The 19,511-nt window shown below is 42.8% G+C and overlaps 1 protein-coding gene across 1 annotated transcript in view; it reads right to left on the bottom strand.

Annotated features, from left to right (window-relative positions):
- The window catches only part of AK8 (adenylate kinase 8), an 81,304-nt gene that overhangs the window by 9,303 nt on the left and 52,490 nt on the right, over nucleotides 1-19,511 (bottom strand). Inside the window, exon 11 of the mRNA XM_009998976.1 lies at nucleotides 19,217-19,358. Coding sequence (XP_009997278.1) covers nucleotides 19,217-19,358 — 142 coding nt within the window. The remainder of the gene's footprint in view (nucleotides 1-19,216; nucleotides 19,359-19,511) is intronic.

Genomic DNA, 19,511 nt, shown 5'->3' with positions numbered 1-19,511 from the left:
AACAAGGGGCCCAGCCACAGGATTCTGACCATATTATATTTCCATAATTACATTCTGCATCCCCAAATCCCCTCTTTAAATTTAAACTGGTTACATAGATCCCACCTTCCTTTTCCCCAGATTGGTCAGGTTTCTCTCCAGCCATAAACAAGGTATTTTGCCCATGGGCAGCCAGACTACAAATGATCTTCTGAGGTTGCACTATTGACTGGACATGGATCTTAGCAACTTCCCAACCTAAATACTGCTTCTGCATGTCTCTGCAATGGATTAAATTATCCTTATCTCTTATTTATGCAAGGAGCTGGTGGGAGGTTTTATTCACTGATGTCTTTCAAATTCTGGGGTATCTTCTGATGAAAGAGGCTTGACTCTATTTTGGGAAGTAATTTCACCCTCTAGGTTTTGACCATGAGGGAAAATACGTTGCATAAACACTGAAACACAGGTTAATCAGCACAAGTGTTTTGCTCCTCGAGCTCCTATAATGACTCATGGGATGACAATCTGCTCCCAGACACTGGATCTTTCCTTTCAAATGGCTGCATTTCTGTCCAATAACTACAAAAGGCAGCTAAGTGGGGCACTATTCCCAGGACGTGGCTTCTGGCCAGGGGAGAGAGATGAACAACAACCTTGGTAGCTGCAGATGTTCCTTCCCTTCCCCAGCAGTGCAGAGTAATGACTCTGGTAGATGTTTTCCACCCACCCATTAGCTGTGCCAGGTCCCTCCTGGATCTCCCCCCACCAGCCTGGGATCTCAACAGCAGCCCAGGGGCTGCCACAGCAGCTTGTGCAGGGGAAAGAGGGAACAATGGGCTGGACCTGAAGGTGGGATAAAGCAAAGCAGCTCCACTGGTGTCACACAGGCTTCCAGCAGCCCCAGCCACTCTAGGTGACAGCTCTGCACAAGCACAGGCTGTGCCAATGCTGCACAGACATCCAGCTACAGAGCCAGTGCTTTCCTACCAGGGGCTTCAAGGCATTTTGTAAAGCTTCTTTTGAGGAGGCAACATTAACTCTTCCCCTATGTAACAAGGCTCGGATGCATTAGCACCTCCATCCCAAACTGCTTTACATTTCTCCCCTCATTTTTATTCTTTGCCTCCTTTTTCCTCTCAGCTGTTATTCCAGCATCTTTGCATTCCCCCTGGAGTTCATTCCAGCAGTGCTTTCTGAACCACAGCAGAGGATGGAGAAGGTGGCAGCCAGTCCTGCTCTGGACCACTGTGGCTGCCACCAGTTCCACCAGTCACAGGGTTAATCAAACCCAGGCTCAGATAATCAAAAGCATCTGCAGCCCGAGAGGCCCGAGGTCAGGAACCTGGACCCACTTCCCCAAATGCAGCTGTGTTCCCTCAGATGTTTGCAACCCTCCCCTGCAATAATTCGAGTCTGCAAAGCAAATCTTTGAGTGGGAACTCCAGGATTAAGCACTAGCAAACTCATCTCAGAACTGATGCCTTTGCTACCTGTCTGCAGCTTTTCCTTAGCACCTCCTGCTCCTGACAAGGAAACCCACACTTTTCTTCCTTATTAAATAAATGGAGCCAAATTTACAGCAAATTATATTTAATCTTAGGTGTTCCTTTAGAATTCTACATTCGACTCCCACACCCCCATCACTTAAACCTTAACTTTTGCTGTTGCTAGAATATTTGGGATATAAAACAAACTAAATAAAAGAACTGGCACCATAAAAGCACATGATTTGGGGGCAAGGGGAGGGAATAAAAGAATGGACTCTAATGTGTCATTTTATATATGCGTCAAAGGAAACCAAATTCATAATAGGGAATAAAAATTCCCTGTTTAAATACTGTCAAATAAATCCTCAAATGTAATAGGGTTCACTTCTGGGGAAAAGAAAACTAAATCTGATGAAATATTAATGTGGCGTAGTATTAATTAAGAGAGAAAAAAGTCCATCAAGAGAACCCCAATATGTTTACTGTGTCCCCAGGAAGCTGGGAAAATTCACAATCAAGTGTGTAAATGTTCTAAAAAAGGCTCCTGAATATTTTATGAATATTTGTCATAAAACAGAAATAATAACCACTGTGCAGAGCTATTAGAATTAATATTTATGCTGCCCGCCATGAAATATTCATGGGGACAGAGAAGGGGGGGCCCGTAAGACAAGAATTAATTTACACTGGGCTTGGTTTACCCGCTGGCTTGATGTTTAAAGTCGGGCTGACAAGGCTCCCTATGAATCCGTCAGTCACTTGCAGCAGTGGGTGGGGTGAAGGCAGGGGAGGGAGGGGAGGGGGAAAACGGGTCCAAGCTGCTGACAGCTCCCAGATTGAGTTTCTGACAGCCCTGGAAAAAAAAAATACAAATTCAAACCCCACCCTAAAAGCCCCCCCCAGTTTTTTCCCCTCCTTCCCCTGCCCCAGGCGCTGGGGCTGCCTCCCTTCATCCCCCCTCCCCTTCCATCTGCTGAAATTAAGGAATTAATGAGGGCTCTCCACTTTTACAGCAGGCCCCAGGAATGTTTACTGATGATTAAATGATAATGCAGCCGAGCTGGATAATTCATGAACCAATTAAAGGAAGTGTTAGTTGATTTGATGGGCTGAGGACGTACAAAAAGCATTTAACTAATAGGGAACCGTGGGCTTGGGCAGCCTCGGATTACGTGGCTAATTGCTCTGCTTTATGGGGCTGTCACAGATAGCCATACATATTTCATTGCTCTCAAATACTTCAATTGTTTGCTTTCGTGTTGCTGCTGTAATATGTAGAAGCCCAGCCAAACTTCAGTGTAGTTAAAGCCCTACTCTGCAAAAAGCAGGTGGCTCCGGGAGGAGGGAGGCAGGAGAGGGGCAGCAGGAGAAGCTTGGCTGACAAAGGAGTAACTTAAAGCCTCAGAGTTAAATGTCACTCAGCAATTACATGATTAAAAGGTGCAACATATGATAGTCTTTTGTTTTACAACTTTCTGGACACTCATATTCTATGCTGACTTCACAGCAGAGAAAATATTGGTACACTAAACTGGTTTATTATGATGATTTTTTAATCCTGAGGAGCAAGAGAGGAAAGAGGTATATTTAAAAAAAAATCCAGCAGGGAGGAGCTAAATTGCTGTGGTTATCAGGAATGTACATCGTGGTTTAGCTGACATGGTTCAATCCTCTGAAATATGTGAGAGATGAAGGTTGATTTCCCAGCTGGGAGGATGCTCAGTGTCCTGCTCTGAGAGCTGCTCACTGGTCACACCCCAACCTTGGGATTATTACACAAGGAATGGGGGATTTTACCATTTCTGCTGCCTTACAACACACCCCTCCCCAGCTGACAGGCCAGGATTCCATGAAAAGGGTTCTCTTGACTTGCAGATGGTACCAGTCAAGTCACTCGTGTTCTCAGTCAAAACAGTCAAACTTCCAGCAATGAAATCCCAGCCTGTACCCAGAAGTACAGGGATGGCTGAAGAAATTGGGCACTATCAGTTAAAGATCCTAAACACAGGCACTAATTTATGGTTAGACCCTTAAATCTATTGGATAAAGAACAAGCTGGGGAAATATGTTTTTTCTGGGGGTCAGTGATGGAGACTGAACTTCCACAGGTCCCTGACAAGGTGCATTGCATGTTGTCACCCACCTGAGGAGCACCAGGGGAAGCCCTGACCTCCTGTCTCATTCACAGCTTCACTTTTCCAAGTGTTGTACAAACACCAACTAAGTGACTTTCCAGACACCCTATTATGTAAAGTTTATAATCTGGTTCATCCCTCTCCTCACACCCATTCCCTCCAGGATTTGGCTTTGGAAAGCAGTCCCTGCATGGATGCCCCTGGATGTGTCTCTCCTCCACACGTGCTCCACCAAAAGCACAAGGCATGGAATATCCCCTCTCCAAACCCACCTGCTCCAGAGAAACCAGAGGATGTACTGGTGTGCCAGAAGCCAAACTCTGTGCAGAAGCCATACCAGTTTCAAGGAAGGTTTTGGTGCTCAGGAGAGCTCTTCCAAACGTGCCAGCTTCACCTTGACATTCCAGTGATGAACCATCTCTCAGCCAAGTGCCTCAACACTAAACTATGAACCCATCTCTGCCCTCCTGCTGGAATTGTTGTGTATCAAGAATTACATCACACCACAAAAGCAGAATATCGTTGCAGCTGTTCCCCAGGGAGGCAGGAGACTTAGATTCAGTGAACACTTCCTTGTTTCTAAATAGCAGAGCAAGCATAAGGAGCCTGAAAAAGAAGGAGCCATAGATTGTTTCCCAGGACAGGCTCCAGATTAGCAGGCCCAGATTGTCCAGGTGGAGAAACAGGTGGGAAAAACCCAAAAACCTGTGGATACTAAAGAAAAACCTTTTCTGATGTTGCTTGACCCTGATGTTATAAAGGCAGCATCCAAACCCAAAAATTACTTTAAATTATTTCCTTTGTTCAGAACTACCATATATTGTTAGTTTGTCCCCAGCTTCTGGGTTGAGCAATTCAAAAGTTTGGTTTAAGGTATTAGTTTAATAGGTGATCTCTGAAATAAGGGACAATGACACCAGACCCACAGCAGGAACACTTGCCATTAACCCACCGTGGGGCTGAGTAAAATGGAATTGGATTGTCTGTGCTAGAAAATGGAAAGGTTAGGTTGTCTGGGAGATAAAGTTGATCCGAAACTCACCTAAGTGGGTAGGATCTGGAATCTGACTGGCCAGATCATCATCTGGACAGTTGCACACATGGTTGAAAGCCCACATGTGAGCTGGGTAGGGTTTGAATTGACACCATTGTTGGATTAAATGGATCTGCAAACTGGTAAAATCCATGCAATGTATTTATGACCCTCAGCTCCTGGGATAACAACACGGGGTGTGTTTGTGGCTGTGTCTGTGACCTGTCCTGCTGGTCCCACAAACAATGAGCTGCATCAACTTGGGCCTCAGGTGGGGAAAAACCAGAGGTGAGACACAGACCCAGGAACCACGTCCTGCCAGTGATTGCAAGAGGAAACATCAGGACTTGACAATGTCAAGAAATCAGAGTGACTGCCAAAGAAATATGTTCTTTGTTGCTTTTGAAGTGCCCTGGATACAATCAGACAAAAAAAAAACCTCCCAGATTTTGGTTCAATGTGGAAAGGGCTGTTTGCATTTCAATATGTTCAGCTTATCCTGCCAATAAAAACATGGAATCATGAAGAAGAGATCAGGCCACTGGAGTGAAAAATAAAGAGGTGATATCCTGAGACCTTTCAGATAAAACAGCTCCTTGCTTGTAACATTTCTGTTGACGTCCCAATATTTCTGAATGATTGGGTTTTCACATGAGATCAGTGAGCATGCAAATGAGGAAACAGGATCAAGACATCTCCCGTACCTGATTGGGTAGAGAAATTATCAAAAGACCCTTTTTTCATATCAAATTTCCATCACAAAAGGTCAAACTTTCAACTCCCATTACTTTTGCTAACTGCATTTCACTCTGCCTGCCAGCTCAGAGCTGCTGCTTGTTTTCCAAGGAAAAAAGAGGAGTAACAAATGATTACATCTTCCCCCACATCTGTCATCCAGGATGGACAAACATTTTCTAATCTTATTCTGTTTTTCTCTACAGCCCTCAAAAATCCTTGCAGCCAAAGCTTTGCTTCTAACCTGATTAGCTATTCCCAGGTTGGTTTTCTTTTTCTTACAGGTTTCTCTGCTTATTTTCTAGCCTACAGACTGACAAGAGCACCAGCTGTGCTGCCAGAATGTTTTGTTCTACAATTTGGCCATTTAAAGTACTTTTTGAGTGTCTTTCTAAAATAGATATCCTTGTGCTGCCTGGCTGGACCAATGCCTAAACACTCCAGTAATGGATGTTTCAGGAAAAACCCACAAAAGACAAAGAGAGCATCATTTTCCCTGAAGTCCTCTCACAGTTTTATTTCTCCTGGCAGCAAACCCTGCCCTGGCCCTACTGGAGACTTTGATCCATCCCCCTGGTGAGCAGATCATGGCCCAAGACTCCAAGGTTTTGCTCTGCCTGCTCAAAACCCTCAGCTCATGCAACCTCAGGGACTTAAACCCTCGTGTCCCAGCAGAGGCTCAGCATCCCTAGGTCTCATCTACTGCTTTTCTAGGCTTCAAGCTGAGCTCTGGAGCAGCAGAGCTTGCAAAGTGGGGCCAGCACAAGAAGATGAAGACGTTAGGAAAAAGTGCAGGACTTAATGTATTTGTTGCTACTGGTCCCATAAAAACTCTCCCTCAATATTATTATCAGTGCAACATCTATAACCCAGCAGATCAGTACCTAGAGATTCCTACTCTTCTGATTTTCTCTGTTCTTCTTATTACTCAACAACTAAATGTTTCACAAAGCCATTTCCTACAGAAATATTTATGTTCCCAGATGTTTATTGGCCCCTCTATCATGATCAAGCTTTTATGAGCACTCCAGACAGAAGTCTGAATTAAATACATAATTTCTGCTCTGTCAGTTCCTGGCTTGATGCTGCATTTGTCTGTTTTACACAGCAAAGGCACCTTGGCAAACTAGAGAACAACCTGCAGAAAAACCACTTTCTCCAGCCCAGATATTTCTATCCAGCTCTGGCTGTTGTGGCTCAGTGATCACAGGAAGCTAATGAGGACCAGGAGGGTGCAGGGTTTAAATTCCAGCAAAGACACTTACTCCTTGTGTTAGGTTTCTTCAACAACCTTTTTAGCTAATTTCTACACAACTGCAGACACGAGGCTCTGCACCAGCAGGTGCTGGGAGGAAACAGAAGATTCTCCTTGTAAATGTCACACAAATGCTTCTCCCTGACTTGTTCCACACCACGCAGGTGTCCCCAGTTCTGGAGAGTAACTGGTCTTAATCCAGTCGCAGGTGACTGGACCCACCAGTAAACCCTACAGACTGTTGGTGGGCACCAGGAGCTACTCTCCCAGATTACTTATCTTTGATTTTATATTTTTTTTCTCTTTTTGACCAGAATTGCCTGTGGTGATCTATGAATGTCTGTATGTAGCCAGTAAACTGGAATTTTGGCCTCGTTACCACATCAGAACAAGGCAATGATCTCAGCTCCTCTGTCCCTAACAAGAGCCAGTGACAGAACACAGGGAAACCTTCTGCATCCAAGTTCTCCAACACCAAAATAATGGTGTCTCCTCTCTTCACAAACCTATTACTATTGAAACACTAATCACCAGGCCACCTAAGTTCATAAAAAGTCGTTCTCTGAAAGGCTAAAATTTGTGCAGGTGGGTTTTTTTTCCTGGGACAAGCTTGGCCAGAGACTGTTCCAGGATGAACAGGGTATCCTAGGTCTGGACTTCACATGATTTAAAGTCCCAATGTAGCTGGAAAAAAAATAAATCACAAAAGTTCTGCTGACTGGGACCTATATTTGACATTCAGGGAGATCCAGAACCAGGGTGTGTGTTTCTAACAATGAGTAACTGCACAGCAAGTTACTCAGCCTTGGACTGACTGCACAGACAACATGGAAACAGTGATTTTTTTCATCTAAAAGACACTGTACTGCAAACAACACTCTGAATCTGTTGTGAATTACCACGTGTTTGGAATTAACTAGATAGAACCTGACATGGAATCAAAAAGAAAAAGATGGGATTTTTATTCTTAGACCTGGTTTAAACAAACCAAAGTTCCCTGCTCCTTAAAAAGCCTGAGAACTTTGTGTAACTGTTTGTACCTAGAAATTCATTGAAGGTGGGAGCATTCACCTTCACTCACAGTTTGTAAATACCAGGAAAAAAATGCATGTTTAAAGTTACTTTCTCCCTAATACAACAGAATCCTGCCCAACACCAGCAGGAAAAAGAAACAACAACAAACCTTTGCCAAAATCAAATCCTCCGGTTCTTTCAAGGGCAAAAACCTCCCAGATCACATAACAATGAAGGATTTTCAAAACACACACTGTTCCTCTAACCACACAAATTCCCTGGCACAGCTCTACTTCCTGCACCAGGTAAGAATTAGGCTTATTTAGAAAGATCAGACCTTCACAGCCCATTTTTTTGCCAGGGCAGGGAGGAAACCAGTCAGGTTTTCGTGTAGAGCTTCCACTGAAGAGCTTCCACCATCAATCACCTCAGAACATCAGCAGTGATCCAGCATCTTTCATTACAAAAAAAAGACTGCAGCTCCTTTCAGGACTGCCATTTGCCATTTCTTTTAGGTAATCAGATAGCTGTTAATTAATAAACCTGTCAGGTGAATCGTCCTGCTCTGGTCATCATTATCCATTCTGTAACAGAATCCTGCTCTCATCACTGCTACCCACCCCATAGCTTCCAGCTCAATTAACTTAATGCTATGCAAATGAGAGGCTCTCCTCATCATTAGCTTATAGCCCACAAATGTTAATAACATAATTGGGCCTTCAACAGGGTAATTAGACACGTTTTCTTCCATTAGTCTTACAAGGCTAATTATTGTTGATAGGAGAGAGGGGATGAGTCCCAGTGCTGCATGCAAAGAGGGGCAGCTGGTTAAAGCAAATATAGACAAACCATCAACAAGGTAAAACAACAGTTGAGATCTATAGCAGGGTCAGGTAGGGGTGGGGGAAGGAAGGCAGCAGGATTAGGAACTAAGGAACCACTGGAGAAATTCTCTACCAGGCAGGAAACTACAACCCAAATATTCAGGCTGAGCATGGAGCTCTCCTGCCCTTCAGGAATCAGAGGAAGCTGCTCTCACTTTTTGCAGGTGGAACAATTTGGAAGCTGTAGTGATGGAACCTCCTGCATTTGCACTGCAAACAGACACCCAAAGGTGGTCACAGAAAAGCCTTTAAGAAATTAACCTGTTCTTAGTTCTCCCCTGTCATTATATTCAAGCTCCTCTCGTGCCATCCCTGGTTTTATTGGGCTTTTTGGGATGATTTTTCTGAGTAACAGCTACTTCCTGTGAGAAATACAGACTTGGAAGACCAGAACTCTTTAATAACCACTGAGCAAAAGACATTCCAGCTGTTTCATAACAGAAAGTTAATAAAAACCTGGATTCAATACTATGGACTGGCAGTAACATTTTAAACAAAAAAAGGCAGCAAGTTTTCAAGCTGGGATTCTGTTTTGAATGGTGGGATGAAGGGTCAGGACTTGCTCCTGTGCCAGTTCATTCTATGCAGTCTTACCCAGGGAGGTTAGAAATTTACAACTGGAGTAAAAGGGAAGGTAAACTTCTTAAAAAGAGAAGGTAAACTTGACAAAAACACAGGCAGTTCCTCCCAGCCACAGCTTTGCTTTGACAGTTCAAGTGTTTCACTGCAAACGCTGCCAAGGAAAATACACATCAAACTGAAGAATCCAACTTGAGATACCACAACTGTTTTATTTTGTTTCTGTTTTGTTTTTTTTTACTTTAGGGCAAATGAATGGCCAATTCAAACCCTTTTATCTCACTGCAAGTGTGTGAATAGGAAGCCTTCCTATATACTTGGCCTGGAAGTTATTTTCAATCATGTTCATAAATTAGGAGCCTTCACCAGGAGGTTAAATGAAATGATAGATTTTCAACCTGCTGTACCTTGTTCTTTGGTCAGTTCTATCAAAAGAACAGGCTGTCCTCTGGATCTTTCACTCAGGCCATATAAGTGGGCTATTAATTAGCATTCAAATCAGAGCAATATTAGACTACAGTTTTTTAGAAGTCGTTTTTCTCAGGCACTAAAGGATGGCAGGGACCTCACTGAGCTCCAGAAACACAGCACGTGTTAGAGAAGGGTAACAGCCTGCATGGGATGGATAAAAGCCTTACTCAAAATGTATTTCAAGCCTCGCAAAGGACATAGTTCTGCAATACAGCATTTTGGAAACACACTGTATTTCAGGACAGGAAATACTGTCCTTAGACAGCACAAAACCACAGAGTCACCACTTCCACCTGAGCCAAAGGAAGCCCATTTAAGTGATAGTGCTTAACACCTTTATGTGACTGCAGGTGATCCAGACCAGTAGAATTAGACCCAGTGCATCTGTCAGGCACACGAGATCATTCCTGCATCTGCCCTGCAGAAAAAGCCTGGGCAGTTCTCAGTTCTGCTCTCTCCAATTGCCCTGCACTTGCTAAATTTACTCACTAGAAGATTCTGAGCAAACATCTTGTTCCAAGGCAAACAACCATCAATCCCCGGGTGTTTTAATGAAGATTACACTTTCTAATCCTCCTGGTAATGACAAACTAGTCTCCATTCAATATGCAATATTACTTGACAGTTTTAATCACTCAAGCTGTATTCTATTTGCTACAGACTGATGCACTTGTCTTCCCAGATCCTGCTGCTTGGAAAATCCAAGCAAAAGCAGCATCATGTTCTTGCTGCCTGTGGCTTTTAGGGTCCCACCAGCTCTGAGCAATGCCCTACTCTGGGATTAGTCTCAGAGCCAAAAGAGGCTACTAAATCACAGCAGACATGATCTTGTCCTAAGTTTTGACTCCAGAATTCCTGAATTCTAGTAATGATGGAGTTGAAAGGCAAAGTGCATTTGTGGTGTTGTTCCCCTGCTGCCCCCGAGCTCACAACACCAGGCACTAAATGCAGTGACAGACTTTCATAAACTCAGTTTTAACCTCTCCAGATGTAAGGGTGACCTTTTCACTTTTACTCAGAATAATATTCAGCCAAGTTTGGCTACTGACTTTAGAATTTTCTCTCTCTCCAGTCAGGCCTTGAGCCCAGAGAGGCAACCTTGATGCCAGTGGCATCTACTGAGAAAAATGGTTTCAACATAAGTAGAATCAGGACAGAAAGTCTTCAGGTTTCCAAAGACCTCCTCAGCTGGGAGAGGCAGGAAAATATCCCTCCTTTAACTAACCAAAAGGACAAAAGGGTTATGCATGTGGGTTGGGGTCCTTAAAAAAATAAAAAGATTGACTTAGAAATGGAAAATTTTCCTCTTTCTCTCCCCGGAGGCTTAGGAAGCTTCCTGAGATCAGAGAGCTCCTTAATTGCTGCATCCAGGATGTCACCAAACAAACTCCAGCCATCAAAGGGAGCTTGCATGAGGTAACTTCTAAAAATAATACCTGCCTCCCACAACTGAAGCCAAATATACCTTCTCTCCTTGTTGGAGCAGAAGCAGCATGTGACAGCAAATGCAGCATCCTACAGCAAAGCCAGGGAAGGGCTTTGAAATGGCATTTGGTGCTTTGGTGTTGTTGGCTCAAGATGCACATTAACACCTTCCCCCTGGTCAGAAAAGCTCTTCTGGTACCCAATATAGGTCAGGCAGAATGTGCAGCAGAAGTGACACCATCTTTTTGTTGTAACCATCCAATTTCCTGTCTCTTGGGTCACTTACCAGCAATAGCTTCTCTTTGGGTTAGTGCTGTGGGGGAAGAGAGAGCACAACCTGCTCAGGACAAGAGGGAGACTGGAGGAGAAGGATGCCCCAGAAATGGCCAAACCTCCACAATCTGTGTCAGGAGCTGTTTCCACCAGCTTTGTGTAGGGCAGAGGACTCTCTGTATGCACCATATGTGGAGAATTAGGTGTCACTCTGAAGGAGCCTGTGGGTGTGACTGCTCAAAAGAGCCTCCTCAGCAGAGCACTGTACAACTCCTCACATGTCACTCTCACACACAGGGAATGGGAGCCTCCCTGCTGGATTTCACTCCATTTACTGGAGTGCTCATTGATGCCTCTTGCAATAGAGATGGATCAGGAAACAAAGCTAAATTACTCAATTAAAATCTTGTCAATGAACAGAGTAAGTCTCCCAGCACTCACAGCAAGAGAGAACACAAGGACTGAATGATTGTAGCTTGGAAAAGGCGACGGGGGGAGCAACTGTGGATGAAATTGATCCCACTCACTCCATGAAGCAGATGAGTCGTTCACCAGTTGTGCTAATTTTGCACAATAAGCACAATCTGTGATGGATTTTGGTGGGGAAAAAATCTTGTCTTCACTTGGCCAGGGTGTTGTGCTCCCCCAGGGTGGCTACATATGATGCACAGTCAGCACAGCTCAGAAGGCAAGAGCCTCTAAGCTGGGGAAGGCAAAGAAAAATTCATCCCCTAAACCACATTTTTCCAAAATAGGGGTTTTTTTTTACTTCCTGACCATATCACTGACCCCAAGAAGATCCTGCTGCTTTAGCTCCCACTGTCTTTCCCCTGACATTTTACCAAAGCCATCAGTTTGACCCTGAAGATCTTGAGGCAAGAGGAGCAGAGGAGCTGAGATGGGAGCACTGATGTGCAAAGTGATAATAAAAAGGAAACCAATTAGCATTAGTGAAGACAACAGTCAGTAAAGCAGCAACCAGATAATGGCTCTGGTAAGAGGGAGCTGCTTTCTAATCAGAAGAGACAAGAAATGAGCATGATTGAAGAAGAGAATTGGTCTGCCTGTTATTTTTACTACTTTCTTTATAAATTAACCCGAATCCTCCGTAGGTCACTTGAACTTTTCCTACTATTTCTCCCTGGTGCAGGCAAATGTTATTGTACTGATTCAACACCTTGATTGCCACCTCATTTTTGTTTGTTCCCTCCCCACCCCCCTGAAAATGAGGAGAACATAAGAAGATATAATGATAACATTTCTTCTTTGTTACTCATCAGATTTTTCTGTGCCACCAATTAAAACCACATCTATTATAAATACACAATATCCATCATTTAAATTAGGCCACAAGTTTTTAAAATGCCCTGTAAGATTTTTTTTTTCCCCATGTCAGAATAATTCAATCACTATTATGTTTCCTTGATGCAACTATTTTGGGACTGAGCTTGTTCCTTGATAGGATTTTAATTAAGTCATTTACATTTAATTTCCAAAGATGTAGCTGTTACAGAAGACAGCCAGGAAATGGAGAGACAAAAAGAAACCTGAAGGCAGCCAATCTCTAACAGAAATATTTTGGATATAAAAACAAATGGAAGGAGTACATTTTCAGTGATAAATATTCCAGTCCATGTCTGGTAAACTCTCAGATAATGGCAGCACTGCAGGGTCACTGGGGTTCTATTAGCTCAATTAATGAGGAGTAAGATAAGGCTAACACCTAGCTCTTCAAATGGCTAAAAAATAGAGCTGATAGTAATGGAGTTATTAACCTTCACCAGCCAGTGAATTTTGCTGCTGATTCAAACTCCATTTCCTAGTTCAGGCCTCCATTAATAGGCTGTTTATTATCCCTAATCCACACTGGGATCAGCTGCAGAGATATGAAAGCCCCATGTAAAGACCAAATAGTTAAAAAAATATATATTAAAATACTAATTTTCTCTTTTTTTTCCATTCTATTTTTTTTCAACATATTCACAGATTCCACCTTAGAAATTAGAAACCTCATTCTCCTCAAGTGTTTGAACACCAGGTTCTTTGCAGTGTGTGGAAAAAGAGGCTTGAAATCTATTGTGCAAGATGATAAAAACTAAACAAAACACTGCTGGAAAACTTGCACTAGAGAAGCTTGTGCTGTTTGTTTTCTCTGCTGGGAAAGAAAAAACATTTAATATAGGGAAGAATGGGTATTTGAAATACATTAGATGTGTGTTGTTAGGTCAGGCCTCAAGTTCATCCCACCCCTCCACACCCCAGGCATTCTTCCAACATCTGTCCCAAGAACGTCTGGTAAGACTTTCAGCAATGATGAGCAATGGAGTTAAGACTGAAATAGTGAATATTTATGCTTTTATATATATATATTTATATATTTATGCTATGTATATAAGGATGCAGCACACAGAGCTGCCCTCCAAAGTGATGGCAGCTCTGGTTGTCCCATCTCAGCAAAGAAACAGGTAGAATAATGAGAGCAGGTAGAGAACAGGGAGAGACAGTGATCAGAGGAGTGAAATGACTTCTAGGAAAGGAAAAGATAAACAGACCAAGGTTCTTTGCCTGGGGAAGAGGGGACTGAAGAGAAACACAAAAGAGGTTCATAAAATCAGGAGTGGTAGGAGATGGGAGCAGGGAACAGATCCAGCTGGTTCTCAGTAGAAGAGAAGTGAAACTCCTTTCCAGAGGTTGTGCTGGAGGCCAAAAGCTGGAGTATGAAGTCAAGGAAAATGGGCTGTTAGGGAGTGGGGCAGATTGACCCCCTGGCTCAGGGATTCCTTAAATTGCTGCTGGCCCTAAACTGGCCTGGAACCAGCAGAAGCCACTAACAAGGGAGAGAGAACAGATGACACTGAAGCAGATTTTAACTGGAAGTTTGGGAGAGAGGAGAAGGGGATGAGAAATATTTTGGTAAACAGTAGAGTTTTCACTCCATGAGGACTATCCAGGGCTACACTACAGATTTCTTATGGTTACTCAAGCATTAACAATAATTTAAAAAACACCCCCAAAAAATCAAATTGCCTATTTACCCTCACTTGGATGAAGAGCTGAACTCAGCCCTTTGCTTGAGTCCTGAGCTTCAGATGCCAACCTGTAATTGTATTTAGATTCCCACTTACCAGAGGCACTAAAGTGGTTAATGGTTCTTTTCCCAGATAGCTGAGAGACCACTAATAGATTCAGCTTCTCATTTGCCCTAAAGGCTGCCACAGTTCAATAGGATTAGGATCCTGTCCACTTAAGCAGTAACTGCTTCACAGGGGGGAATGTAGGAAGCAGCACATGTCTCCTTTGCTAGACAGGTTTTGTCTGATACAGGCAGGTTTTCCTCTTCCAGTCTGTAAGCAAAGCTTCACTCTACTGCAAATTCTAATCTAAAGAAAACCTTGCACCTTCTTATTTTCAGTGGAAAATGAATTATTTTCCTTGTTGTTCCAGGGCAGTTCTTGGGATGCAGTGGTTGATGCTGTATGAGGGGTGTTTTTTTTATTATTACATTTTAACAAACTTTATAGCCCATTTTGTTTGTTTTCAAATAACTTTATTTTCCTTCTTTTCCACCATCAATTACTAGGTTTGTTTTTCTTTCCAGAAGATGGAGGAGTCAGGAGACTGATCCTGCTCAATGCTGTATAATTTAGTATTATGGGTACTGGCTTTATGAGGTGGGAGTCAGATAAAACATAGTATTTGAACACTAACCATTTATTAGCTCTAAGGAATAGATTTGTGACTTGACAAGCAGACAATAACTCTGTGTTCTGATCAGCCAAAGAGGTCTACTTTGACTTCAAAACACAGAGCAACATGCTCTTTCACAAATAATTTTGTTTGCTGATGTGACTAGATTTTAATAATAAACTTGATATATATGTAAATTTATTTTAATCTAATTTCATCAACAGAGCCCTCCTAAAAATGAGACTTTGTAGATTGTTCTCTGTCTGATTTATAGATTTCTGCATCCTATTCCCAGATTGATTTCAAGGCTATAATTCTATCAGGTTTTTCTCCTGATGTCAGAAACACCACCTCTGCAGATAGTGTTTTATAACCAGCATCACAACTGAAACTGAATTACTGCCCTGCTATCCTGTGCTGCAATATGTTCTTTTGTTTGTAATCACCCTCTCTCCCTTCCACACCTACTCCTTCAGTCTCATGGAAAATATCAGCTCCAAAATCCATCAGGTAGCAGGATGTCTATTTTTGTCCCTGACTTCAAGCCCTGTAGAAAATAGAAGGGGCCAAATTCTTAGCTCAGCTAGGAAGGTGCAGAGCTCTTTAAGGGAAATGGCAGCTGAGCAGATGGATCCCTGCCAAATTTCCACACAGTTTTATAATGAGCTGCTCTTCCTCTCCTGATGAGGTCTCCATCCTGGAGGGGAGCACATGGCACACACTTGGGTATTGTCACTGATCTCAGGTGCATGTTTAGGGACTCAGGACCCACCTTCCAAATGCACGTGAAGAAGAATCCACAGGAAATGTTATTTAACTGAATCCAGTGGAACTCTCAAGATCCTTTCTCCCTTTTTTCATGGATAGCCATTTAAGATGCATTTTGTCTTTTACTAAATAAAGCTACTACTGTTTTCACATGCTTTGATTTTTAACCCTTGATGGCACAACTCCTAGCTCCCTCCCTTTCCATTCTCCTCTTTTCTCTCTCCAACTCAATCCTCCCCTTTCACATCTTTCTGCTACACCCTTGAGGGGGAGTGGGAAGGGGGCCAAGGGCACCCACACAGAAGGGACAAGAAGAGTAACTTTGCCAACTTCAACATTTAGGTGGCTAATATACCTTTTCCACTAGTAGTTTTTAAGAGAAGAATAAGCTTCCTGGAAGCATAAAGGCTACAAATTTCCAGCATATGCCTTTGGAATGGTCACTGTGTCAGCCAGTGGCATGGACTGAACCAGGAACCCTGGGGAGGGGAATGGAAAAGCCCCTCAGCTTTGATGGGTGCACCAGCACTTCCAGTCCACACCACCTTTGGACCAGCTGGAAAGAGCAACCCTATTTTATTTGCCTGGCAGTCATAACAGTCCTCTTTTGATGCTCATTTCTCTTCTATTGCATTTCTGAACACTTCATTATAGCTCAAATAAAATGTAATTCTCAGGTTGCTTTTAATTATTTCACAAAACCCAAAAGTCTCATAACCAGCTCCTGGCAATACAAACACAGCTCCAGACTCTTATTATGCCAAGGCTAAAGACAGAACATGTAGATCCCCCCTCCTGCTGCAAATAAAACACACCTTCTGATATAATCCAAACTTTAATCCATTTCTTATGGTTTGCCTTTAGAGGTAACTCAAACAAATAACCAGAACAACAAACCTCTTCTCTCTCCCACAGTCTGGCCATCTGGAGGATTTGTAAGGCCAGTGCTCTATTTCCTACTCTCCAGGAGAAGGACCCCTTTTCCCAGCTAGGGAAGCACTACAGAAATAAGATGCAACAGCCTCAATGTCAATAAAAATCTGTATCTTTCCATCAATACATTTTTCCAATACGTAAGGTTGGGATGGTGAAATTTCTCCCTTACCTGTTTGGAATAATCTGTGAGTTCTGCAGCTGCTCCCCCTGGTCTCTGTCTCTTGGGAAGCCAGAAAGGACCCAACCACTGGTCATGCAGTCCAGGGCATTGAGACGTTCTGTCAGGATCTTCAGCACAAGGTTGTCTGGGACTGCTGAGGATTCAAAAGATGACATTGATTTTACATGCTGAGTCTGCACTCCAGGAGGATGCACATGGCTTCTTGCACCTTCTTATTTTCAGTGGAAAATGAATTATTTTCCTTGTTGTTCCAGGGCAGTTCTTGGGATGCAGTGGTTGATGCTGTATGAGGGGTGTTTTTTTTATTATTACATTTTAACAAACTTTATAGCCCATTTTGTTTGTTTTCAAATAACTTTATTTTCCTTCTTTTCCACCATCAATTACTAGGTTTGTTTTTCTTTCCAGAAGATGGAGGAGTCAGGAGACTGATCCTGCTCAATGCTGTATAATTTAGTATTATGGGTACTGGCTTTATGAGGTGGGAGTCAGATAAAACATAGTATTTGAACACTAACCATTTATTAGCTCTAAGGAATAGATTTGTGACTTGACAAGCAGACAATAACTCTGTGTTCTGATCAGCCAAAGAGGTCTACTTTGACTTCAAAACACAGAGCAACATGCTCTTTCACAAATAATTTTGTTTGCTGATGTGACTAGATTTTAATAATAAACTTGATATATATGTAAATTTATTTTAATCTAATTTCATCAACAGAGCCCTCCTAAAAATGAGACTTTGTAGATTGTTCTCTGTCTGATTTATAGATTTCTGCATCCTATTCCCAGATTGATTTCAAGGCTATAATTCTATCAGGTTTTTCTCCTGATGTCAGAAACACCACCTCTGCAGATAGTGTTTTATAACCAGCATCACAACTGAAACTGAATTACTGCCCTGCTATCCTGTGCTGCAATATGTTCTTTTGTTTGTAATCACCCTCTCTCCCTTCCACACCTACTCCTTCAGTCTCATGGAAAATATCAGCTCCAAAATCCATCAGGTAGCAGGATGTCTATTTTTGTCCCTGACTTCAAGCCCTGTAGAAAATAGAAGGGGCCAAATTCTTAGCTCAGCTAGGAAGGTGCAGAGCTCTTTAAGGGAAATGGCAGCTGAGCAGATGGATCCCTGCCAAATTTCCACACAGTTTTATAATGAGCTGCTCTTCCTCTCCTGATGAGGTCTCCATCCTGGAGGGGAGCACATGGCACACACTTGGGTATTGTCACTGATCTCAGGTGCATGTTTAGGGACTCAGGACCCACCTTCCAAATGCACGTGAAGAAGAATCCACAGGAAATGTTATTTAACTGAATCCAGTGGAACTCTCAAGATCCTTTCTCCCTTTTTTCATGGATAGCCATTTAAGATGCATTTTGTCTTTTACTAAATAAAGCTACTACTGTTTTCACATGCTTTGATTTTTAACCCTTGATGGCACAACTCCTAGCTCCCTCCCTTTCCATTCTCCTCTTTTTCTCTCTCCAACTCAATCCTCCCCTTTCACATCTTTCTGCTACACCCTTGAGGGGGAGTGGGAAGGGGGCCAAGGGCACCCACACAGAAGGGACAAGAAGAGTAACTTTGCCAACTTCAACATTTAGGTGGCTAATATACCTTTTCCACTAGTAGTTTTTAAGAGAAGAATAAGCTTCCTGGAAGCATAAAGGCTACAAATTTCCAGCATATGCCTTTGGAATGGTCACTGTGTCAGCCAGTGGCATGGACTGAACCAGGAACCCTGGGGAGGGGAATGGAAAAGCCCCTCAGCTTTGATGGGTGCACCAGCACTTCCAGTCCACACCACCTTTGGACCAGCTGGAAAGAGCAACCCTATTTTATTTGCCTGGCAGTCATAACAGTCCTCTTTTGATGCTCATTTCTCTTCTATTGCATTTCTGAACACTTCATTATAGCTCAAATAAAATGTAATTCTCAGGTTGCTTTTAATTATTTCACAAAACCCAAAAGTCTCATAACCAGCTCCTGGCAATACAAACACAGCTCCAGACTCTTATTATGCCAAGGCTAAAGACAGAACATGTAGATCCCCCCTCCTGCTGCAAATAAAACACACCTTCTGATATAATCCAAACTTTAATCCATTTCTTATGGTTTGCCTTTAGAGGTAACTCAAACAAATAACCAGAACAACAAACCTCTTCTCTCTCCCACAGTCTGGCCATCTGGAGGATTTGTAAGGCCAGTGCTCTATTTCCTACTCTCCAGGAGAAGGACCCCTTTTCCCAGCTAGGGAAGCACTACAGAAATAAGATGCAACAGCCTCAATGTCAATAAAAATCTGTATCTTTCCATCAATACATTTTTCCAATACGTAAGGTTGGGATGGTGAAATTTCTCCCTTACCTGTTTGGAATAATCTGTGAGTTCTGCAGCTGCTCCCCCTGGTCTCTGTCTCTTGGGAAGCCAGAAAGGACCCAACCACTGGTCATGCAGTCCAGGGCATTGAGACGTTCTGTCAGGATCTTCAGCACAAGGTTGTCTGGGACTGCTGAGGATTCAAAAGATGACATTGATTTTACATGCTGAGTCTGCACTCCAGGAGGATGCACATGGCTTTTATTTCTGGGTAGAATCTGCAGGAACTGAACCACAAGGAGTTATTTTGGAGAGAGGGGTTCCTGTTGATTTTGTGTATTTA

The sequence above is a fragment of the Chaetura pelagica genome, unplaced genomic scaffold (genome assembly GCF_000747805.2).
Source record: "Chaetura pelagica isolate M959 unplaced genomic scaffold, ChaPel_1.0 scaffold405, whole genome shotgun sequence".
Classification (NCBI taxonomy): Eukaryota; Metazoa; Chordata; class Aves; order Apodiformes; family Apodidae; genus Chaetura; species Chaetura pelagica.
Note: the sequence above shows the minus strand (reverse complement) of the source record. Positions and strands in the feature narration are given on the sequence as shown.